Source organism: Harpia harpyja, chromosome 11, assembly GCF_026419915.1.
Source record: "Harpia harpyja isolate bHarHar1 chromosome 11, bHarHar1 primary haplotype, whole genome shotgun sequence".
Classification (NCBI taxonomy): domain Eukaryota; kingdom Metazoa; phylum Chordata; class Aves; order Accipitriformes; family Accipitridae; genus Harpia; species Harpia harpyja.
Genome location: NC_068950.1, coordinates 11,607,440 through 11,632,252, shown reverse-complemented (window position 1 = coordinate 11,632,252; position 24,813 = coordinate 11,607,440). Strand labels below are relative to the sequence as shown.

Below are 24,813 nucleotides of genomic sequence, written 5' to 3'. Positions count from 1 at the left end.
CTGGCAGATTAGTTCAGGCATACAGAGGGCATTAAGAATTTACTCGTCAAATAAAAATTAGAATGCTAGTTGAACCACTACACTTCATCATGCGTAGGACTAAGAGAGGCAATAGTTACAAAGAGGGTCATTTGGTGTGGCTTTTAATTGTCATGTACGCTTTTCTATATTTCTCAATTTCAAGCAGTTAACTTTCAGGAGGTTTCACTTTCAGTTAATCTTGGTCTTTAAAATAACTGTGATTTCTCTCTCCATCTTTTCATGTTATAGCTAAATACTTAAATTTTCAAGTGACAATTTAAGATCTTAGCTTGGATCCTAAAGGATTTTAAGTGTATAATGTATGTGGAAGTATTTATTTTTAAGAAGCAGCTTGGTTTTGTTTCATGTTATAAAGGAAATGTTCTTCCTTATAGAGTATTGGGTGCACTGTTGAAACTACAGTTTTGATACAAAAGCAGTAGAAGTCTAGATGGCTGTCAAATCAAAACTCGTAGTCCTTGTGATTTTGGAAAAATCTCTTAACTGAATAATACAAAAAAAAGTCTGGTGTGGTTATTCATTTACAATTCATGATTGCCTTTGACAACTACTAGAATGAAAGACTTCAGATTAAGAAAAATATCTAAAGAAAATGAGATGAGAAGAGAGCATGAAACATCCTCTAGTCCATCCCACAGTGCAATGCTGGACTGACTACAGTTTAACAGTTTTTGAGAAATATTATGTGAAATAGCAATCTCATTGTCTGTGGTTGGCAGTATAAAGGTAGTTTCTGTGGTTCAGAACAAAACATTGTGATTTCAGGTGAAATCTGCAAACCCTAATATTCCCAAAATGCATGTTGCAAATCTCAAGATAACAATTGTCATAACTTACAATGCTGGCTTAGAAGAACAACTCTGAAGGTAGTCGGGGCTAGGCAATGAGTCAGGATTTCTTGTGTGTTTCACTGATGTCGGAAGTGATACTTCTTAAGGTATTTGTTTGGCAAGGAGAAAGATTGGCACTCAGGATCACTACTGCATTGTAGCATACTGCTGTTCCATATGGTCTCTTTTGATTTACATCATGTAATTCTTACTGGAAATAATAGCTTGTGGAGGAAACACCTGGTTGAAATATTCAATATATTTAATGGAGAGAGGTTGTTCCATTGGCTAAATTAGACCAACACTTATTTTCACTATGAAGGCATAAACCATGAAATAATCTCTTTAAAACAATGATTGTCTTATGCTACTGCTTTACTCTGGAATATAGGTCATTATATTTTTGCGTGAGTGGCTGTACAGTTCAGTAAATCGGCTGGTGCTCAGTTTCAATTTGAATGCTGCTTGCAGGCATCATGTAGCAATGAAAAAAAATAGGTAAACCCAAGTTTGTCAAACTCCAGCTATGAAAGATTGGATACTCTTTGTTGCTACTTTGTATTTTCCAAAGTTAAAAATTAATTGCTGGCTTGGGAACCTGAAGTGTTAGTGTTTAGTTGATGACAGGGAAAGAGTGTGAAGGTGTACTAGGGTTGCATTGTTTGCTTTATCCTTGAGGCAGAATGAGCTACTGCACTTAAGCTACTTGTTTGAAATTCTGGTAGACTACTGAGTAAACCTGTTTGCCAGAACTTGATGTATAAGTGTGATTTTTTTTTTTTTTTAATTTTTTTTTCTTCTTCCACAAGATACACATGAAAACTGGTATCTTCCAGTATCCAGAGATACACATCTCTGGAGTAGCAGAAGTTGTCTTATTTACACTTACTTCTAAGTTGTACTTTTTGGAAGGGGATAGAGAGAAGAGAGATTTTTCTTTTACTTGGCAGAAAATAAAATGTATTTCCTTAAATTGGTTAAACACTAATTGGATTAGCTAGCATTGATTATAGTTGTAAACAACATAAATGAATATGTGTCAGCAACAGGTATGCACGCTAGCGTAATCTGTTCTTCAACTGATGTCTCTTATGCCACTAACTTCTTTGTATGGACAAATCTTAGGCCTGAATAATTGTTTGAATAATTGTTTAAATAATTGTTAAAAAGAATCCCCCCCAAGCCTTACTTTTAACTCTGTTTTGTCTTGTGTAATTTGTGTGTCAAGTGTAACTTGTCCTCCATGACTCTTGTTTGCTCAAACGGCACAAATAAAAGCAGGAAGTACCCAACTTGACGGGAGGCTACCTTTGTAGCTGGGAGCTTACCTGATCTGGACTGATACTTCATCTAGAGTTCATGATGCTTCTTCCACCCAATATGTAAATTTTAGGGGTTCAGATCAGTGGGTTTGTTTTTAAATTTGCTTCTCATCTTCCTTCATGCCTTTGACTTGCAGTAATTGATGATCTCTGCTGAAGAGGAGAAATGGTGCTTCTCTGTTTGGCTGTAAATGTCAGCCACTTCCTTGCCTGAGTCATGCTCCAGTTAAGTACCAACCACATGCCTACCGTTCCTCTAGAAGTGTTCTTCACCTTGATGATCTTAAAGTTAAGATAAATAAAAATATTTTCCCCCAAGCAACTCCAAACTATGAATCTTTGTAATGTTTAAGTGGTTCAGTGGCTTATGCGTAATCCAGATTCAAGTCAGGAAAGCTATTTCTCTCCTTTATAATGAATGTCTCAGTGTTCATAATGTGATGTGTTTAAAAAGTGCTGGTTAGAATTTGAGATGTGGATGTAGTATGTTTTTGAAGGAGAGCAAACATTTTGTTGTTTATGTAGTCTCTTTTGATTCTGTTTTCCTTAAATTGTTATTCCTCGGCTATAAGATTGACGTGTAAAACCAGTCTGCAAAACCTCTGTATCTAGGCACCTGGTACAACAATTAAAAACAGTTTGCTGTCCATGAACAGACTAGTTACTTGCTGTTGCCTACGCAGTAGATGTTTGCTTTCACTGAGGAGACTGTTGCCAAAATAAGCTGTGTGGTTACTTTCTAGTTGTGGGGCTTTTTTTTGTTTGGTTGTTTTTTTGGTTTTTTTGGATGTTGGGTTTTGTTTGTTTGTTTGTTTGTTTCTTTTGATTTGTTTGTTTTCTTTGGAAAGACTCTTGTTCTTAACATTGCTTTCCTGGAAATTAGAAGAATTTTTATATACATATTCATATATTTATTTTAAAATATAGTGGTACAGCAGTCATCTGTCTGTATTAGGTTGATTTTAATCTTGGGAAACAGTATCAGTAAGCCAAGTAAATGCTTGCTTGTTTGATTTTTTTTTCCCTTATGTGCTTTACATGGTCTTTCACTGCCAGAGATAAGACACTGGGAAACAATTCATGGGTAATAAAACAGTAGTTAGTATGAACATAGAGACTTAGCTTCCTATATAAAGATTACACAAAGAGAAGTTGAGATTAAGGATAAAACTGTAGTGCTGTTGTTGTCAGTGAGATTTAAACAAATTGATTTTATGACACCTAGGGTTTTCTTCTGCATATGTGTCCACTCAATAGAGAAAAGGGTTTTGGGGAAGATGGTTAGCTGTACTGTGTCAGTGTACAATATAATAAGAAATTTTACAAGGTTGTTTAGTCTTTCAGTGAAAAGGTGTCAAAAAGGTAAAGCTTCATGTATTTGAAGCATTTGTTAGCTTTCTGGGGAAGGTATGCCTCTCATTAATGTTAGCAAGCACGTAGGGGTGAGAGCTGTATGCCTCATTAAAGTTAGCAAGCTCATGGAATGAGAGCTATGGTAACACATAGTTCTGACACATTTCTTGAAAGTAAAATGCTGTGGTCGAGACAGTTGTATGTTTGTGCGTGTATAACTGTCAGCATCTGTACAGTTTCCAGTTCCCTAAGCAGCAAGTTAGAATGTAACCACATCACTTCAGTAAACTAGAAATCTGAGTCACATAGCATCTGTGATTTCAAGTTCAGTTAGCTTAATGCTGGTTTTGCTGTCATGCATTGTATTGTGTAGCCCAAAAAAGGGAATAAACCATGCTTTTCAGTGTACATTTGTACTGCAGACATCTGTTAGCAGAAGGTGAATCTCTGCATAGCTGTACTGGACCTTCTTCTTCAGAAAGGTCTCAGAGATTCTCTTGAGGAACCTTAGTTTTGAAAATAGGTAGAACTTATTTACCAGTGTCTTATTTGGGGTTTGAGATCATCAGGAAAACTATAGGGCTTTGAAAAGCCTATCTTTAATACAGGACTCGATTTTGTTTGCCTGATAAAAGAAATATGAATTAGCCTGCTCTTGATTGCCGCCTTTAAGAAGGCAAGAAGCTTCCTTTTAAAGCATGGTTTTTGTTGCTTACTGAAAATAGATAGATCAACATTTGTATTGCTTGTTTGTTGTATTTTCATAGCTCTACATTTTATAAATTTTTTTGTTCTTGGTGGTTATAATGCTGAAATAAAATGAAAAAACATTTTATTTTTTTTCTGAACCAACAGTGAACTTGAGCAATAACTTTGAAATGCACACAAACTGGAAGTAAATCCAAAAATGTCTGGTAACTGCTTCAGAAGACTGGTTCATGTAAAAATTGGAATTTGCTTTTAGGGACCAGTTTGAGGACATTTTTGAATCTAATCAGGTCTGCAAAGCAGCTCCTTTCTGGAAAGTCAGTGACTCTACCTTTGATTCTTTTTCTCCTGTGATAGTGACTGTGTTGCCAGCAATGCCCTATCCTGAGCTACTCTGCCCAGCAATTGCATGGACATACATCACTACCTAGGTATTTTTGTTTCAGTTCATGATGTGTTTTAGCAACTCTGGATATAATACGAAATACATGGAAGAGTTAGGGAGGGAAGGAATTAGGAGCATTTCTGTCCTGTGTCCCTTACTCTGATTCAGTGCTGAATCCACCTGGGTCTTCCAGGATTGCTTTCTTCAGCTTCTCCTGCTCTTCAGCCACTTAGACTACTTTATAAAGGGAGCTGCAGTGAACCTGGGATGCCTTTCTGGAATGAAGTGGGAAAGCTGCTGGGTTTGGGCCTCCTAAAGCTTAGTACTCTACATATGTTTAGTAAGTTCCGGTCTCTGGCCCCAAAACACCTATATTCCAAGTATTATGGCTTAGTTAGCTTTTATCCAGGACTCTGTATAAGCAAAACACTGGGAACTGAAGTACAGCAGAGAGATTAAGTGACTTGACCAAAACTACACAATAAAGTTTACAGAGAAAAGCAATAGCTTTTCTTCAGTCATTGTGGTATCCCTATAGCTTAAAATATTTTTCGGCGCAAGATCCACGCCCCACCCCCCCTTCTAAAACTAGGTAAGTCTGATTAATTACTTTGTATCTCCAAAATTGTTTGGTCTGAGAATCTCTTTGTCAGAAAGCCTTTTCTGAAATTGTTACTTTAAAACATTTTAATCCTTTTATCATAGTAGGCTTTATTTAGCTGAGTTTAGAAAAATTTCCTCCTGTGTATGTGTTGCTGGGTTTCTGATTTTCTTTTTTTGGTGTGGTATTGTTAATCAAAGTGTGGAGGAAAAATTATCTTCTCTATAGGAAAGAGCATGACTGTTCAAGATACTGGGAAGTATGTACTACTACCACAAGGAAGTAATTTCTACAAATGAAGTATTTCTTACTGTGAAGAGAACTCTCAAAGCACAATTTGTTGTCATCTTTCTGAAGGCATTGTTGGAAGAGCAGTTCTGACTCTTGGCTCTGGTGGTTTAGGAAGTTACCATCTGGTCTGAGGTGTCAGCCCTTGGAGCAGTGTTGGCAGAACAGAAGGTGTATTCACACCTTGACCACATTTGTTCAGTTGGAACTAAACTGCACTAGCAGCTTAAACTAAGCTGCTGGACTTCATGCAGAAGTAGCTGAGGTGCATTATGTTTGCTGACTTTCCTGTCCCTGACTGTCAACCCCTCTCTGCTGGTTACTGCCCTCCCAGTAACTTTAAACTGATAAAGCAGATGCTAAACCTCTTTCATCGATATTCTGAGACAGCATTCAGCTCCAGGATTGTCTGCTGCTAACTTCAGGGAATAAACTTAACATGATTGTAGACTGTACAACTGTCTGTATGTGCTGACTAATGCAAGCAACAATAAATTCTTACATTCTTAACTTTCAGCTTTTCATCAGAAAGGATGACCAAAAAAATGAGACTTATTTGAGTTTAGTAATAGGGATCTGTTCTTAGATTTTGTACATGTCTAATAGGTGACACTGTCATTTGTTCTTTACCTTTTGTAGGAAAAAGGGGAGTTCGAGTGTATAAATCGGTAATGAGTAAAAAAGGAGTAAGTCCTCAACAGGACTGTGGTGGGTTGACCCTGGCTGGATGCCAGGTGCCCACCAAAGCCGTTCTATCACTCCCCCTCCTCAGCTGGACAGGGGAGAGAAAATATAACAAAGAGCTTGTGGGTCAAGATAAGGACAGGGAGAGATCACTCACCAATTACTGTCACAGGCAAAACAGACTCAGCTTGGGGAAAATTAACTCAATTTATTACAAATCAACCAGAGTAGGGTAATGAGAAATAAAACCGAATCTCAGAACACCTTCCCTCCACCCCTCCCTTCTTCCCAGGCACAACTTCACTCCCGGATTCTCTACCAACCCCCCAGCGGCACAGGGGGACGGGGAATGGGGTTTACGGTCAGTTCATCACACGTTATTTTCTGCCGCTTCATCCTCTTCAGGGGGAGGACTCATCACACTCTTCCCCTGCTCCAGCGTGGGGTCCCACCCACGGGAGACAGTCCTCCACGAACTGCTCCAGCGTGGGTCCTTTCCATGGCATGCAGTCCTTCAGGAGCACACTGCTCCAGCGTGGGCCCCCCACAGGGTCACAAGTCCTGCCAGAAAACCTGCTCCGTTGGCTCCTCTCTCCACAGATCCACAGGTCCTGCTAGGAGCCTGCTCCAGCGCGGGGTTCCCACGGGGTCACAGCCTCCTTCGGGAACCCACCTGCTCTGGCGTGGGGTCCTCCACGGGCTGCAGGTGGATATCTGCTCCACTGTGGACCTCCATGGACTGCAGGGGGACAGCCTGCCTCACCATGGTCTTCCCCACAGGCTGCAGGGGAATCTTTGCTCTGGTGCCTGGAGCACCTCCTCCCCCTTCTTCTTCACTGACCTTGGTGTCCGCAGGGTTGTTTCTCTTACATGTTCTCACTCCTCTCTCCGGCTGCCGAATACCTCCGTCCCAACTTTTTTTTCCTTCTTAAAAATGTTATCACAGAGGAGTTACCACTATCGCTGATTGGCTCGGCCTTGGCCGGTGGTGGGTCCGTCTCAGAGCCGGCTGGTATTGGCGCTCTCGAACACAGAGGAATCTTCCAGCAGCTTCTTACAGAAGCCACCCCTGTAACCCCTCCCACTACCAAAACCTTGCCACACAAAGCCAATACAAGGACTAAAGCTAACAACAAAAGGGAAATGACATAACCATCTACTGACTGGAGGTGACTGGAAAGTCCAGAACGCATGTGTCTCTTGTTACTACAGAACAAAAAAAACCCCTTCAGATGTTCTACTCCTTCCCTTCCCCAAATAACCTTAATGCATGATTCTTTCAGAGAGGTTTTTATTCTTTTTACTGCTTTTCCTCAAAAGTGCTTAGCTGAAGTATTAGATCATATGCGTTTATAAGGTAAAAATAGAAACTTTCCCTCTAAGTAGCTTACTACTTAAGATGGTATAAATCTTGGTAATCTTCATGAGACTAAGTCATAGTCTTAAACTCTGACATGAGCTTTACTCAAGTTGTTTAATTTGAAAAATGACTTGATCATGATTTTTGGTACTTAGTTTGTCTCTGGCATTAAAAACTATTTTTCATCAAAGACTGATCATAAAATACTGTGTCTAAAGCTTTTGGTTTCTAAATAGCATGTGACTAGAATGGGGGAGGAAATGAATAGTCTGTTCACTCTGAGATTTTCATTTTTAGTACGCACATTTTCCATGAAGGATCTAGAGCACTGTTATTAATTTGTTATATGGCAAGTTCTCTAGCATGGACATCAAGAGGCTGTCTTAGCAGAAGACCTGAGCGGTTTGTAGACTTGTTCTTGTAACTGTACCTATGTGAGCTGAAGAATGTAGAACTGCATTCTTCTGTTTGAGGTATTTGCTTCCTGAATGTCTGCCCTGTTTGTGTTTTAGTACTAAACTGAAACTAATGTGGCTTTGTTTTGAACTGAACTGGGATAGAGGGCATTCACTTGAATAACACTGATGGCAGGTTGGAGTAGGTGATAATGAAAGGCTGGAATTGGGGATTCTGGGGTGGTAATTTATTCAGCTAACAATGTTGTGTATGGAAAAAGGTATGTGTCTGCACTGGATATGGTGGTTTAAGCTGATTGTAAGGACAAGCTTGGAGCACACTCTTAGGGACATTAAAGGCCTTGCAACTCAAATGTAATTGCAAGAATGTGTATGGTATGCTTTTAAGTATCTGATCTGAATGAGAAGCTCCTTGCAGTCATCTAATGCTTATAATATTTCCTTTGTCTTTCAGATCAAAATTTAGGAAGTAGGAATTCTCTTAAGCTGCCTTTATCCACATAGGGCAAGAACAAATACTTTGTACATCAGTATGCTTCTCTAGTTGCACGATGATAATTTTCTTTGGCTTTACAAATGTTAGTTTTTCCCTGGTTTTATTATTAAAATACTGCTACAAAAAACTTTTCCTAGTTCACAGTGTGCCTGTCAGTTCTTTGCTGCAGAAAGAACTGGTGATATGCTAATGTTAGCAGCTTGCATTTGTCTTCTGATAATTCATATAGTAGAACCATCTATATTGGAGTTCTGTGTTACTCTCCTGTAAGTAAGCACAAAAAAATAAACTAAATAGACTAAACCACAAAAAATTGTCAAAATAGCATATCTTGTGATCCCTCCTTTCTGCAGATGTGCTAGAAGTAGTGGTGAGGCTTCATCTTTGTCATCTTCAGTAAGTCCAGCAATAGGTATGGGGTGGGAGGGGGAGAGGCTTCTGGTAGAGTAGGTCTTTGCTCCTGATGTGACTGATGATCATCCTCTGCTGTTTTCTCTGATGGTGGTGTAACTGCAGAGCTAATGATTGCTCAGGATATGCTGTATTTGGGGAACATAATTTTATGTCCTTTCATTGCCTTCGAAGAGTTCTATAACAGTGGACCGTCACTTTTATATTGAGAATTTACTTTGAAATGAATATTCATTTTGAGCTAGACTTGCTGTTTATTGCAAATAATACACAAGCTCTTCAGCAACATTTTTACAACATGACATTTGTTAAAAAATACATGGAGTTAATGAAACTGTTTATAACATACTTAAAATCTTGTGTATTAAAACTTTGTCTTTCTTTTGCCAGGAAGATCTTTAAAGCAAAGATACTTTAAAAAAACTGAAACAGAACTTATTCCAGTGGTGAATCCACTACCTAGGCTTGGGTGGAGCTCAGGTTACGTCATCTGTCTGAAAAATGTTCATGCTTAGTCTGGAGATGTGAAAGACAACAGAGCACGCTAAACTGCTAATCCAAATTTGTAATCACTCTGAATATTATAGCTGTTCTTTAGTGGCTTTTTTATAATGTGAATCTTCTAACAAGTTTTTATGCTATACAAGTCAGTTATCTGAAGAATTTGAGTTCTTTAGTTATTCCTGGATTTCTACACTTAATGCCCTCATTGGGTTGATGGGTAAAATTGTGGCTAGGTTAGGGAGAGGGAATATCTTTTTGTAGAGTTGCATGTATAAATGGTTATGACAAGCCAAATCTTTGAAAGAGCAAAAGTGTGTTGACTGTAGTTTCCAAAGTGATACAAAATATTTTTGTTTTGAAAGTAGTCTAGTTCCCACACTTGGTTTTTGGTTCAAAGTTGCTAAACTGCCTCTTGTGGCTAGCATGCTAAGTGTAATGCCTGTTAATGCCTGTTCAGAGTGGTGGTGAACATGCATGTCTTTGTTGTTTTTAAGTGCTGTTTTTGTGGTTCCCTATAGCTAGAGCTAAATTTGCATTCTTTTGTTGATCACTTGGTGTTTTGGAACTGTAACTGAGAAGAAAGCGTGGCACAGTTCTGCACCTTGGTATAGGCTGTGAAAGGCAATGTGAAGCTAAACCTGCCCTTGTTCACCAGTCACAAAAGACGTTTGGTTGAGCTACCTCTCTTTGGGCACTGTCCAGCTGTGCAAAGGTGACAATAGCAGTTTTTCCCCCCGTGCTATATGTGACTCTTCTGAACTCTGAGTCTTAAGCACAATAAATCCCAGCACTTATTTTTCAGGAAACTGAAATGGAAATAGACTGTATCTGGGAGTGCATGCTATTTATAAAGTCTATCTGAAAATATATTTTCTCGTTTTTAACACAGAAAATGTAAAAACATAGATCCATTTAAAATACAAAAATACTAATATACAGTGTTCTTCATTCTAGCTGTTCATTCCCTAAGGAATCAGGGAAGACATTCTGAATTAACATAGGTGCTACTGTCTTTATTTGGTGGATACCTACAATAGCTGTCCTCATTCTGAAGTGCTAGGAATGATTTTGGTTCTGTATTTGTATATGAGCTTGTAATGTATAGGCTGACCATTGTTTTGCCCTTTTTTTTGTTTCTAGATTTATTTTTTGCTGTGCAGACAAGGGAAAACTTGTTCTCGGTTTCCATAATATTTATAGTTGGTTGTGGTGGTTTTGTTTGTTTTTAGTGGTATGGTTAATTTTAACTCTGTTGCAGGTGGTTTCAGAGAAATTTGCTGAGAAGGATGTGATTGTGGTTTAGTATCATCTTTGGCTTCATCACCTGTAGATATAAAGAATAATAAAAACTAACATAATAGATTGGTAAATATGTTTTCAGGTGGAGAGCTTACACTTTGATATGCAGTTCTTTGAAAATTAGTCTTCAGGTAACCTGTATTGTCACACAACCTGCATGACACTCTGCGTAAGAAATATACCTGTATGAGGGACAACAAAGGGCAGGAATTAGGGAGGTAGAGGGAGCAGACTGGAAGATTAAAAACAGGGGAAGTGGAAGCTCTGAGGTGAACTTCCTTATGTGTTATCTATACACATAGATAACAGCCACTGCTATTAAGTCATAGGATTTTTAAACATGCCCTAAAAATCATACTTGCTATTTAGAAAAAGATTCCTTATACCAATGAAATCAGAGTTTGAGGAATATAGTATAATACATTCATATAACTTTAAGTATTGTATTATTCCACAATAACTTCATATTACACCTATTGACATATTGGTTACAGCTTCAAAACTAATTATTTAATATTTTTCCTTCTTTATTAGGTTCTTGTGGCAGGAGGAGAATACTGACCTAAGATGGAAGTCAAAACATCATTTAGCAAAGCCAGTACGATTCCTGAAACTGTATCCACATTAATTAATGAAGACTTCGTCCTGGTTCATCAGCAGTCAGAGGACACCTCTGGAAAAGATGAAAAACCTCAGCTAAAGGTTTACTATTGCTTTATCTTAAATGTGTAGTAAGATTTGTATTGATCAAAAGATTGCGACTTCTTTTGAATATTTAAAGATACTTGTGTGTGCTTGAGGAGACTCTTAGACTGTAATTTTTGTTGTTGCTTATTACCAGTGAAATTAACAGCTCAGATTAAGCAAATCTGTCTAAAAGTGGTAGTTCAGTTTTTCTCTTAACTTCTTTGGGGGTCAGCTTTGTTAGTATTCTGTGGATTTATACATTAGTAAAGGACTAAAAAGTTCTTCTCAAAAAATGAGCTTCACAGTAAAGCTTGGGAAATACTCTTTATTTAGGGATCAGAGACTCTGAATGTTGTTATCTTAAAACCACATAATTAGGCTGCATAGAAATAGACCACAGAGGGTCTCAGGTTTTAGTTTTTAATTTAGTTTTCCTGCTTAGTGGTACTTTAGGCATGACTAAGACCTTTTCTAAAAGCTTTTTACCTCTAAATAGCAGAATATTTTAGCATTTGGGTGACAGCTGATTCGTTAATTACAAATTTCCCCACTTGAGTTGCAGTAGCTGATTTACTGGTTTTGGTCCGCTTGGAACAATAGGAATTTGTTCCCCTTGAAATGACAATAAATATTTAGTCTGCAGTTGCATAACTGTTTGGCAGTTATTTACAACCCATGATTTCGGTCTGTATTAAACACTAGTTGCTGCTTTAGTAATTGTGTCTGAAAAGAGGCAGGTGAACTGGAGGTAGAATCCATGATACAACTTTATTATTGGCCATGGGGTTTTTTTCGTCTGAAAAGCTAGTACTTGTGAAAGGCTGTGGTTTTGGGTTTTGTTTTGTTTTTTTCCCTGGAGAATGTGTCTCACTGTTTTCTTGCCATTTCCTTTGACTTGTACCCCTCCTATGTGTGGGACAATTGGTGAAACAACTGAAATGGATTGGATATGACTAAAAGTAAAATTTTCTTTAAGATTAATCTGTAACAAAGTCTGTTGTTCTTTGTTCTGAATGGAGGATCGAAACACACAAACATGTTTTAAGAGATGTCTGTAGTTTTTAGATGGATAGTTGTTGGATTAGCAGTGAGAATATGTGCATTATATGTAATGGGATGGGACACTGGACTATATTTGATTTAATTTTGTTGATTCTTGGTGTGTTGTCTTGTTCAGCAAAGTTTCTTAACTTCTGCAACAAGTAAGACTATATGTTTGAAAAATAATAGTGAAAGTAAAACTACAAGTACATTTTAAAAATGTCATCTTCTTCTTACAGGTATTTTCAAATGGAGATGATCAGCTGGAGAAGGCAATGGAAGAGATACTGAGGGATTCTGAAAAAGACCAGAACAATTTCACTGCTCTCCAAGAAGGTTTCAGTGATGCAAGCAGCCAGGCAGCTGGAGATGGGTCAGCAGGTCAAACAAATCAGCCATCTTTGCACCTTGTTTTAGACCCTTCTATTACAGGTATTGCTAAAGTGCTTCCCCCCTCAATCATATATGGCAGTTTCAAGTTAACCTTAAAATGAACATAAAGCTTTCTGGAGCTTCATTCCAAAACTATACCGGAGAATACCCTGGGGCCTCCTCTCCTTTTCTGATTAGTTGAAGATTATAGACAGGAATAGATTATCATCAGATTGATACCCTGTGCTGCTCTGTTTTGGTCAAGATAATTTTCATTTTGTCTCCAGCTGAAGATGAGTTAGGACTAAGTATTGTGTAACTTGCTGAATGGACTGTATAGTTGAGGTGGAGATGCTACTGATGGAGTACGAGAAGTTTCAGGGCAGTGTTCATTGACGTTACTAACTGCAAATGGAATATACCCTGAGCAAGCTGATAAACTTTTCAGCTCTGGTTCTATCACCAGGTATCTGTAAAGACAGCTTTAGATTTGGTATTTGCTAGAAATGATTGTTGGACTTATCTGGCATTTGAAGTTTTGGTGAAAAAGGGAGGACAGAAAGCTTTTTAGGTAAACTATATCGTATATATTTTGTGTAAAATATATTGTAGCTTTTATATATATATATATATATGGAATACAAGCCTGTGTCCATCTCTGTGGGCTTTGAATTAGCATTCTTTTTCCCTCAGTAGTATGCAGAGGACTTCTGTGTCATTGTGTCAGATAATTCCCATAGCATCTGTTTGGGAAGTGGAAGAAAAAAAAAAGTTTTTTGTGGTAGAGTAGGATAGAGAGTTTATGCATAATGGAAACACTCTTCTCTTAATTACATGTTGTATACGGATGGGTTAAAAGATGGGATTTTGGTCCATGGATGAACACTGGGGGAGAGGTAGATAGCCGAGGAAAACGCAGTCAGCACAGAAAATGGATGGTTTGTTGCCTGTTGCTTGGAACGCTGACCACGGAGATAAGAGAGCTGAGCAGTACTGGGGGAGGACAGGCAGCAGGCTGTTGCACAGCACAGCTGTGTGCATGATTGGCGCGTGGCTGCTGGATGATGACAATATGCCGCATGTACAAAGCCCATGAACCAATAGACAGGGTGGCTATGGCTCGTGCAGCGCGCCTGGCCAGCGAGCGCATGCGTCATAGGCTCCCTATGTTACAATCGAGGCGTGTTTTGGCACCCGCTGGCCACGTGTGCCGAAACACGTTCCTCTGCAAATGTATAAATATCAGGATTTTTCCGAAGAGCATCGGGCTGGTGTACGGCGAGGCCACCGGTGCCTCCGTGGGGACGCCCACGTAAAGCTGACACCTACTGATTGCTGGGCTGAGCTCGCGGCGCAACACGGCACAAGAATGTATGGTCCATCTTCCTCACAGTCCTTGGGTCGGTATGTTAATTTGCTTTACAAGATACCTTTAGCATAACGCACATCTGTAGCTAATAAATGCTTGCTTTTTTCCCCTTATAGTCAGTGTGTGTGTTTGCCTTCTCGGGAATCCTCGAAACCACCCTAAAACACATGTATGCTGTATTTTTGAGAAACTTACCTTACTGGCTCCCTGTTTGACATGCTTCAAACAGAACACAACCCTTAGTATGAATGAACAAAGAAATACTTGTAGATACATTCTGCACCCCCCCCCCCCCCCCCCCCCCAAGGAATAACGCAATTTTGCAACCTTTATGATGTGTTATGGAAATATTAGGTATAGTAATAAGAAATAGAAATAACAGGGTAGATTGCTTAGAGAGGTTTGGAATGTCTGTCTTTTGGAGATACCAAAACTCAGCTGGACAGGGCCCTGAGTAACCTGATCCAGTTTTGAAACTAGCCCTAATCTAACCTGATCTGTCCTTGAGCAGGAGTTAAAGCTAGATGACCTCTAGAGGTCTTTTTTCCAACCTAGATTACTCTGGTTCCATACTTAAATTTTTCTTCCACCTCTCTTCTTGTTTCTCAAGTGTCAAAATGCCTTAAAAAAGCCCACCAGAAAACAACAGTAACAGCAAAGCTCCCAAAAGCTCCCTCAAGATCACCCCTGTCCATAGTAGTGTGATGGTGGAAGAAGAACGCTTCTTTTCTGCTGAGTAGAGGAACAAACAGATAGCCTTTTTTTTTCTCCAGCTCCCTGATGGTTTCATGCTGTTAATACAGCTATCTCAGGAATGTGAACCACATTTGGTAGTTCTACACAAGCTGCAAAGACATGGGAGAAAAGAGAATTAGAGGCATCTTTATGCAAAATGATGAGTAGGAATTAGAAGGAGGTATAAGCAAACTAAAGAAAAGAATATCTGGGGAATGGAACTTAAAGAAAAATTGTGTTCTAGCACTGCTAAAAAGAATCAAAAGGCAGTTTGTCCCTGTGCCATACTTGGAAACATGCATTAGAATAGGATAGACTTAACGTTAATATTAAGCTGCCAAATGGATTTCTTACCATTGGAGCTGGACTTCTGACTCCCATGTCCATTCTCAGAAAAAGTGGGAGATTTTGCTATGGAAATTATTCAGAAAACAATGTGTAAAAATAAAAGCAAATGGTTAAAGAAGTGGTTTCTTCATTTTCAGAAATCTCTGCACCAAGGCCATCTTCTCCCAGTGAACCCCTGGAAGAGGACAGCGTATTGTTTAACAAACTGACTTATTTAGGTTGCACAAAGGTGTCTGCCCCTCGAAATGAACTGGAAGCTCTACATGCCATGGCAAACATGAAATCCTCAAGTCAAGCCCCTTTACCTGTAACGCTTTATGTTCCAAACGTTCCAGAAGGGTCTGTAAGGTAACATACAAATGTTTCTTTTGTTACTTGCACAGACACATAAAAGGTGGATTCTGACTTTGTTACTCGCACAGGGAAGTAGAATTGCTGGATTTGTGCCTCATGTTCTTGCAGAAGACAAGTTATTTTTGAGAAATTCCTCTGAAGCAACAAAATGCATGCTTAAATCTAACGTGCAGTACATAGTTGGTGGTAGCAGTTGCCATACAGTGTCAACAAAAGCATGTCCTTCTACCTGCATCTCTGTTCAAATATGGTAATAAGAGATATACTGGAAAGGGAGAGCTGATAATGCCTGTTTTCTCCCAAATTCCCCAGTCTGTCATCACCTCCAAGGTAAATATGTTGAGACAGTAGTAGTCCTGCTGGCCTTGGGTTAGCTGAAGAAGTTTCAGTTTTAGATTCTTCCAGATATGTTGAGGACCTGAGATGCTAGTCTCTATTTCCAGACATTGCTGTGCTAAAGCCAAGTCTCACCTGTGTCTGCCTCATGATGCATATGCTGATGATAGTCTCCAGATACCAGAAAACATTTACTTGTGCCATGTGAGAAGAGACTTCTAATTAGTGGTGAGAGAGTCAAGGGTTGTTAATCAGGGTGCACTAAAGGCACACCTGTAGCAGTCTTGCATCCAGAAGTAAGGAGCATCTCAGTATTCAAGATTTTTATTTTTAAACTCTGATACCAAGATATCTGAAGGGTATGGTTAGATTTCCTTCCTTTCCTGTGCTCTGCCTATGTATTGACTATCATCTTGCACAGAAAGACAGGAGGACCTTCAAGCATATATATTATTTTCTTCCATTTTTCTCTCTGAACCCAATTTAAGATTTCATTTGACGTTACGGCAATATTTCATTTTAATTAGGAAATTATACTGCATACTTTTATGATGGCACCTGTCACATAGACACGAGGTATTAGGTGTGCTGTACCTATTTTCGTAGCCATTGTGGCCATTCAAGAAGGTTGTTTTGCAAGTGAAATTGCAGGTTCCTTTGATCTTTAATTGCAGAGGACATCATTAAGCACAAGGACTGCCAGAGAATCTGCACAGAACTGTAAAGGTGAATCCATGTGTGACATAATATACATTTAAGTGACATCAGTGTCATCTTTGAGGAGTGTTTCCATTCCTGGTATCTGAACACTTGTCATGTGGGGTTCCATTTAACATGTCCCACCAGTATTAGAGTATGCTGAATCCTCTTGGCTTTTCTTGCCTGTAGAAGATTAGTCCTTTATTTTTATTGTTACAGACTTGGGATTCTATTCCTGGTAACTAATGTTTATGCACCCTTGATGTGAATGTGCATATGGATAAGTAGCGAAAAGACAGAGGAGAACTGTGTAGCTCTAACTATTATTCTTTAAAACTCACTGTCTAGTAGTCCATTCTGAGACCACCCCCCCTGTTGTTGTCTTTAAAGTTTCTGAAATATTCTTTGGGTTCTGAGTGAGAGGAATTTAAAATTTTGTATGAGCCCTTAGATCTGCAATTAATATTCACCTGAACATGATAGCAAGCATTTGCTAAGCTATATAGTCCTGTAGATTCTGAATGAATAATTTTTTCTTAAACAGATTTAAAATCTTTTTTAATGTTGAATTTTCTTTGATCTTTGTATGCAAATTGCATTTTTACAGTTTCTGTGGTTTCTACATTTCTACTCTTGTGTTTTTCATGAACAATTGCAGAGCAGTGATGGTCATTTTTATTGCATGATATAGAGGTACTGTATTTGTCTATATTATGGAGTATAAAAGAAATTAAGCCAATGTTACAAGCAGAAACATTTACATCTTAAATTTGGAAAGCCTGACATTTCTGTTCTGTTCTTACTGCCTACCTTGTGTACTTGAATTTAGTAGTAATTACAGTTTAGATATTTGTTTATCTAATTGCAGAAAAGCCTTTTAGGTAGTCCTGTTTGTTTTATTGACCTTTTTCTTTGATCTTCCCTGTTCCTTTCCTTGACAGAATAATAGATCAATCAAGCAATGTGGAGATAGCCTCTTTTCCAATCTATAAGGTGTTGTTTTGTGTCCGTGGACAAAATGGGACTTCAGAGAGTGACTGTTTTGCATTTACTGAAAGCAGCTGTGGAACAGAAGAGTTCCAGATTCATGTTTTCTCCTGTGAGATTAAAGAGGCAGTAAGTATTAAATGTTGTACAGTGACTGGTAAAAAGGATACAAGCAGCATTTTAAGTTATTCCAGATGTGGAAATGGTATATAGTGCCTTGAAAAATACGTTAACACATATATAATGAGTTTCACAGAATGTGCAGCTAGTCATACATGAATATTAATATAATTGAATTTTTTTTTCTTTTAGTATTTCAATAAAATTCCAAAGTGCACTGTAATGGGAGGATTTAGCCTAAGACAAGTGTTCTGTTTTTCAGACCTCATCTGGGTAGGTTTCAGGCTAAAGTTGCAGTGTAGACCTTGTGAGTTACAAAGAATCATTTTGCGGTACTCTGCCCTAGATATTTTAGGAAGAACTAAGTGATAGTTTGGGAGAAAAGGATTTTCTAGGGTGGAAAAACAGAGATTAAAAAAGAAGAAATCTCCTTGTTTTTTGACATCTGCAAGAGCAAACTCTAAGTTGTGTTGTTAAATACACAACCTGAAAAGTACATTATTCAGGTCCTCTAATGAGTTGCATTCCTCATCTTATAATACATATATCTTAACTTACTGAGCATTACATAAGCAGTGAATGTGACATGAATGGAAATAGGAGATGATACTGAATTTGCTTGGTTATTCAACAGCTGACCTGAATGTTTTATGTTATATGAGGCATGCTTTGTGTTCAGTATAAGAGGCAAGTGACTGTAATTCCGTGACCTTCAAAACCACATCACAATACCCTATTAAAAATACCCTTCTTTTTTTTTTTTTTTTTTTTTTTGATAAAACTATTAATCCTTTTGCTTTTCTGCAGGTCAGCCGAATTTTATATAGTTTCTCAACAGCATTCAAACGTTCTTCCAAACAAGCATCTGATCATGTTAAGGACTTTGTTCTTCCTACTCCAGATAGTGATGTGTACACTTTCAGTGTTTCCTTAGAAGTCAAAGAAGATGATGGAAAAGGAAATTTTAGGTAATCTGAATGGAAAGGGACAAGTAGAAATCTCTTTGGAAAAAGTATATAGCTGCTTGCAGAATGCACAGCTACTATGTAGCAGTAAAATTGATTTGGCCTCTTTTCGTAAGTAGACTTCTTATAAAAAGGAAGCTGTTGCTTTGCTTTTACAGTTTTCTTCTCTGTATCTTTTCTGTAAAAAGATGAAAAATCAGGATGTTAGTTTATTTTAAATACATGATTTCTAGTAGGGATGCTCAAGATAGGCCTGTGTAAATGGAAAAGATAGTAGGAAGCCTGTTAAAAACTTGATCCAAACCAATTTTCTTGAGTAAATACCATCTAGTAGTCATTCTTTTTTTTTTTTTTTTTTTAAATTTAAAATAAGCTAATGAATTCCAAATTTATTGAAGATTTAGAAAATGTAAACTTCTCTAAGCATTACAGGGGAGCAAAGTATTTTTTGCCTAACAGTTAATTACAAGATTTTTTGGAATGGAAGAAAGACTTGATCCTGAGTTAATTCTGTGAAAATGTCCTATTTATTTTTTGCTTTATAGCCAATATATAGCATATTTTCTATCATTTAAAAACCCCAAATACCCCATGCTTTTTTGTATATGTTTGTCTGATAAATCCCCCAGACAGCATACTAAGTGTGAGCCTATAGTCTGTTTTTCTTCAGCGCTGGTTTATTAACTTGTGAATAGAGGAAGAGGAGGTCTCTCAAATGAGTTGAGCCATTAACACTGTAAGTGGGCTGCTACTCTTTTCTGTATTTCACAGTTAATATTCTATATCTGTGCTAAAAAAACTTGTTTCTTTATTCTTTTAGCCCTGTGCCAAAGGATAGAGAGAAATTGTATTTCAAGCTTAAGCAGGGAATTGAGAAGAAAGTGGTGATTACAGTTCAGCAGCTCTCAAACAAAGAACTGACCATTGAGAGGTAAGATTCTTATAAAAATAATGCAGGTTAAGGTTTTGAGAGAACAGTATTTAATGTATTTTTCCTTGGCTGTGCAAGTTATGTGACAGAAAAAAATATAACAATAACACAGAAAGTATTATTGCACAATGTAATTAATTTGTAGGTGCGCAGTTCAGTTTTAAATTTCTTTTGAACTATTTTGTGATTTTTAGGTGAAAACAAGAAACATAGCCTGTAATACTCAACCATCCTTGTTTTTTTGCCTTTTAATTGTCTTTTTGAAGTGGTGTTAGGATACTTATGACATTCAAATACTTTTGACTTTGCTTTCTGTTGTTTTTAAGTAGTGCAAACACATGCGTTTATTATAATCCTGCATTACCAGCATCTCACTGTTTAGTAAAAGTAACTGAGTTAGGTTGTCTGAGCTATGTTAAACCTTGGAGCATATTAATCTGTTAGATGAAGGTACTGGGACACTACAAGTTTGGATTCAACCTGCTGGTTAGAAGCAGCAATCTTCTGGTGGAGTCTTCAAGACTCCCTAACCCTAACCTAGGATTCCTTTGTAGTTTTGTTGATAATATGATTCTAATGTTTATCTTCAAGTGATGATGAAGAGTTCGGGAATGGTTGATGACTTGAGTTTTGTCTCCTGGAAATTAAATGAGGGGGATCCCTTTTGGACAGTATAATCTGACCTTTTGTGCAAAGCATTTGCACAATAGGTGGACCATGCATGTGAAGAATAACCATTAGTTAATGTGTTCATTAGCAGTAGACTCTTGTTACTACAGTACTAGTAGGTATTGTATTAACTGAAATTAGGAAATTCCTTCTCAATAGCTCAATTTTTAAGAATAGCAGACGCCACCAGATGGCAATCTTATCAAAAGAGTGACAATAGCAGAATTCAATTTTAGTGAAAAGGGAATTCAAGATAACAGGAGAAGCAAGAAAAAAGCCCCACAACCCTCCCAAAACCTAAGATTGATCTCTTGACTTGCTTTCAAGCTCTTATTTCAAAAATAAAACTAAAATTTTAGACAAAGAATGTACAGCAGAATTTTTTATCATCATTCTATTGTGTTATAAAATTGTTCTTTTGCTACTCATTGGCTTAAAAAAAACCCACCCTATTTTCAATATATTTTTAATTTAAATAATTTTGGCTTCAGAATTCAATGAATGATGAAGTCTTTTAAGCATTTCTGAATAGCATTTGATTGTTGGTGTCGTCCCCCCCCCAAAGTAAAGCTACCTTTCTTAGAAATCAGCTTTTATTTTGATTAAGCTATTCAATTAGGATGTTATTTTTACCACCACAAGCTTTGCTGATTAAAAAATTATTTAATTGACATGACATACACAGGCTTGTAAGTAATTTTATGTAATTACCCTGCATACTAATAAAATTCAAAACCAGTATAAAAGATCAATAGATAGAAGCTCAGACAGTGAGCTTCTAAGCAATTTAATGTGTCTTCAAAAGTATTTCTAAGTGGAAATTATAATGAAAAAAAATGTTGTTCCTAAAGAAATTTGGTCTCTGGTCTAAAGAGTTCAAGAATCTTCCTTCATGGTCTCAGAAGAGTAAACCTGGTATCATTTGGAGAAACTTGCCACCTCCTGGTGTACAGATAGGGCCTATGGCTGGGTTAGGTTGATAGAGTAGGTTACTCTCAGTTGAGTTACTTTGGCCCTTCCTACCTTTTGTGGCCTGATTGACCTGGGTTTTGCCTGTTTTTATCTAGGTCAAAGCAGGTAAAAAAATTATGTTCATTCTTGTCTCCCAGGTTTGAGTCATGTGTGGCACTACATAGGTTCAGTCCCACAATGTGGGATATCAAGTCTCAGTTGTTTACAGAATTCCAGAAGAAAATTCTGGTTAATGATTGGGGTCTTTAAGAAAGTTGTTCTGAAGAGTGAAATAGCCTTTCATTCTGAGAAATGAGAGGATTGACTCTGTTCCTAATAGAGTAGTGTTTAAATACAGTATACTACCAGTCGTACAAGAGAGTTAATACCAAGTTATGTAGGTATAGCTTAGGTTAAAGTCTAGATGGTGTCCTTAGAACTGATTTACAGAATATTGGTTGGTTGCTCAGTAGTACTGGAAACTCTTAAAGATCATGTTATGATGTTAACTTAATACCATCAGCCTTATCCATGGGTAGCATTTGTATTTATATAAATGGAAATATATATTAGTGAACAATAATTTCAGGTCTTCTTCTGCAGGTCTAGAAACTAGCTGGATTTAAACAGAGTAGTGCACTTGCACATAGCCACTTGGTAGCCAGCTTTAAGTGCAGAAAACCCAACATGTCAGAAGTGGCAAGACTGAGGCCCGCAGCCTGTGCAGGTCATTTTGAATCCTGTGTGTGTGGTTCAGCCTCCTCAAATTGGAGGCTGAATGTGTTGACAACCGTTTGTGTAAAATCTAGCTCCTCTGCAAGTGAGGGTCCTGAACTCATCTGAACTCATTTTGCTCTTTGAACTTAGTGGGAAGAGAAGTCCTGACTCTTCTAGTATCAGGATGCTGCCAGTCATCATAAGTATCTGCTTCTGTGAGAGACAGGGGTTACTTGTTCCAGACGCCCACTCTTTTGGAAGCATACTTCCCAAAAGTTTTGGCTGGCACACATCAGAGCTTGTGTACATCTGAGAGATGCACAGCAAGATCTAGGATCTGTGAGCTGTTGTCTTTGAAAAGCACAGATATTTTGCCTGCCTCTGAATCTTAGCCTTACAGTTTTCTTTAGCAGATGTACCAGAAGCTAGTGACCGCTCTACTATTATAAATTATAGCCCTCTCAGAGCTATTTCTACCCCAGGAACAAAAAGCACTAAATTGGTCTACTGTAACGTTCTGCCTGGTCTCATTAGTCTTGCAGAGAAACCTGCTTGTATGGTTAAATATAAGTCCTAGCATCCTAGCTACCTTGGTTGCTTTAAATGGCACTGCATTATGTTGTATAGATGAATCAAAATTGTTGTCTACTGTTTTATTTCCCACTTTGATTTTTAAGATTCTAGGAGCGAAGAGTATGGAGAAGGAAAAATACAATTGTGAATGTAAGTTACTGTTTAAGTGTAATGAGGCGGAAAATGAAAATCATATACCCAAACATAATAGGGGCAAACTTACTAGATGGTATAGTAATTGCATATCTTAAGACTTTTATGGTTAATAGCATTATTGAAATGATAGTTGCTATTATATATATATCTGCTCATGATAGAGTGTGCTTGCCTGAAAGCTGTGAAACTAGTCTATCTTCATTGCTAACCTGTGAATGTTCAAATAATCCCTTACAATTTATGTTTGCTGAAAAATCTAGATTTTCGTTTGGATAAGTGGGTTGCCCAGATGACAGACATTTGTTCAGAGTTAAAGAGGGGAATGGGGGGCTCCTCCTGGTGCATTCAAATAGCTGGTGGAAGGGTATGGGGGAGATGGAGCCAGACTCTTCTTGGAGGTGTAAAGTGGTAGGATTAGAATCAATGGACACAAGTTCCAATTTCACTGGAAATGCCACTGTTGAATTAGGCCAGTTGTTGTCAGTACAAAGGGTGTTGCGCATTGGAGCAGGTTGCCAAAAGAGATCATTAATTCTCTGTCCTTGGAGATGCTCAGAACTTGACTTGACAAAGCCCTGCGCAACCCAATTCGAGTTGGTCCTCTTTTGAATAGAGCTTTGGGTCAGATTGCTTGTAGAGACTGCTTCTGGTTTACATTGTTCTGAGAGTCAGCAATAAAAAGTGGTATGTCTGATTATTAGAGAATTGAGCTGTACAGAATAAAAATTCTCAAAACAAAACCCTCTGAAATATGACCCCAGTTTTCCGTAACATTTCATGATGCAATAGCTTTCAAGGGTGGTTGTGGGGTTTTTTTGTTTTTTTTCCTCATTTGACATCTAACAATTTTAAAAGTCTGTGGAAAATGGCTTGCGGCTTATGTTACAAATACATAGTTCTGTTGGGTATTTTTTTTATTCATAATGGAGTATGTTCAAAGGAGAGAAAGATAAAGATGATTTGCAGAAACTTCACACCTGGATTTGTGCCTTCAATATTCAGAAAGTTTGAAAGTATGAATGTTTTAAGATTTTTTTGTTTTTGTTTTTACTCTTTAAAAAATATCAAGAACATTTTCTTGTTAAATGATTCGATGGGAATTCTGGAATTCAAGGCCCTGTATAATACAGAAATTAAGTTTAAAAAAAAATAATGAAAGTCTAAAAACTGAGCAAACTGTTTGGTTTTTTTAAGAGCCCATGATACTACATGATGTTTTACACCAGTGACATTATGGGTGATAGAATGGGTGAATTTGTAACTTTTCATGTGATTGTATGAAAACAGTTTTTAAAGGGGATTGGGGAGAGGGTGAATTTCTTCTTGTCAATCTCCATCACTAATGTGTAGGGATTGTTGGTATCTTTAAGCTCAATATTCTAAGTTGTCTTTAAGAATAATGGATTGTTTGCAGGTCAGACACTAATTTCTGTCATCTTCATTCTGGAAAATAATTTCATTGTCATTTCTACAGTATATATTTTGATGTTTCCTGAGTGTTGCCATAACACTAACAAAAACTGCTAAGAAAGGTTTTCTTTAAATTAGAAGCAGTAGGTGGCTGTACCATTATATTCAAGAAAATAGTGTTGTATTTTGAAAAGCTAATATCTACTTCTTTTTTTTTTTTTTTTTAATGAACTTCACAGATGCTTTGGGATGCTACTAAGCCCTGGACGAAATGTGAAGAACAGTGACATGCATTTACTAGACATGGTAGTACTTAGCTCTAATAATCTGTTTAGTAAGATAGAGGTGATTTAAAAAAAGCAAACAAAATCCAACAAAACAAACCTCTCATCTGTTTGGTTTTGTTTGTTTTTTGTTTCTTAAATTCTGGGGTTTATATCTTCAAACTAGAAACGAACTTGTTACATGCAATGGACAAAACATTTCAATTAATGTCAAAACATGTGGCATCTGTTTTTTGTTCAACTGGTGAAGCACCGATTAGGTCAGCTGACAACTGGTTGTTACAAATAACTAAGCTTTCTGTATTGTGTTAAGCATCTTGCCTAAAAATTTAGAGCAAGTAATTGTTTTTATATTTGGGTGGTAGGGAAGTGTCTTATTTTTCCAAGGCACTGAAAACTTTGCCTTTATT

General features: G+C 37.6%; 1 protein-coding gene across 1 annotated transcript in view; it reads left to right on the top strand.

Annotated features, from left to right (window-relative positions):
- Nucleotides 1–24,813, top strand: part of RABGAP1L (RAB GTPase activating protein 1 like) — a 265,155-nt gene that overhangs the window by 13,140 nt on the left and 227,202 nt on the right. Inside the window, 7 exon segments of the mRNA XM_052801837.1 lie at nucleotides 11,234–11,401; nucleotides 12,667–12,859; nucleotides 15,389–15,599; nucleotides 17,582–17,756; nucleotides 18,555–18,715; nucleotides 19,533–19,643; nucleotides 24,359–24,425. Coding sequence (XP_052657797.1) covers nucleotides 11,267–11,401; nucleotides 12,667–12,859; nucleotides 15,389–15,599; nucleotides 17,582–17,756; nucleotides 18,555–18,715; nucleotides 19,533–19,643; nucleotides 24,359–24,425 — 1,053 coding nt within the window. The 5' untranslated portion in view covers nucleotides 11,234–11,266.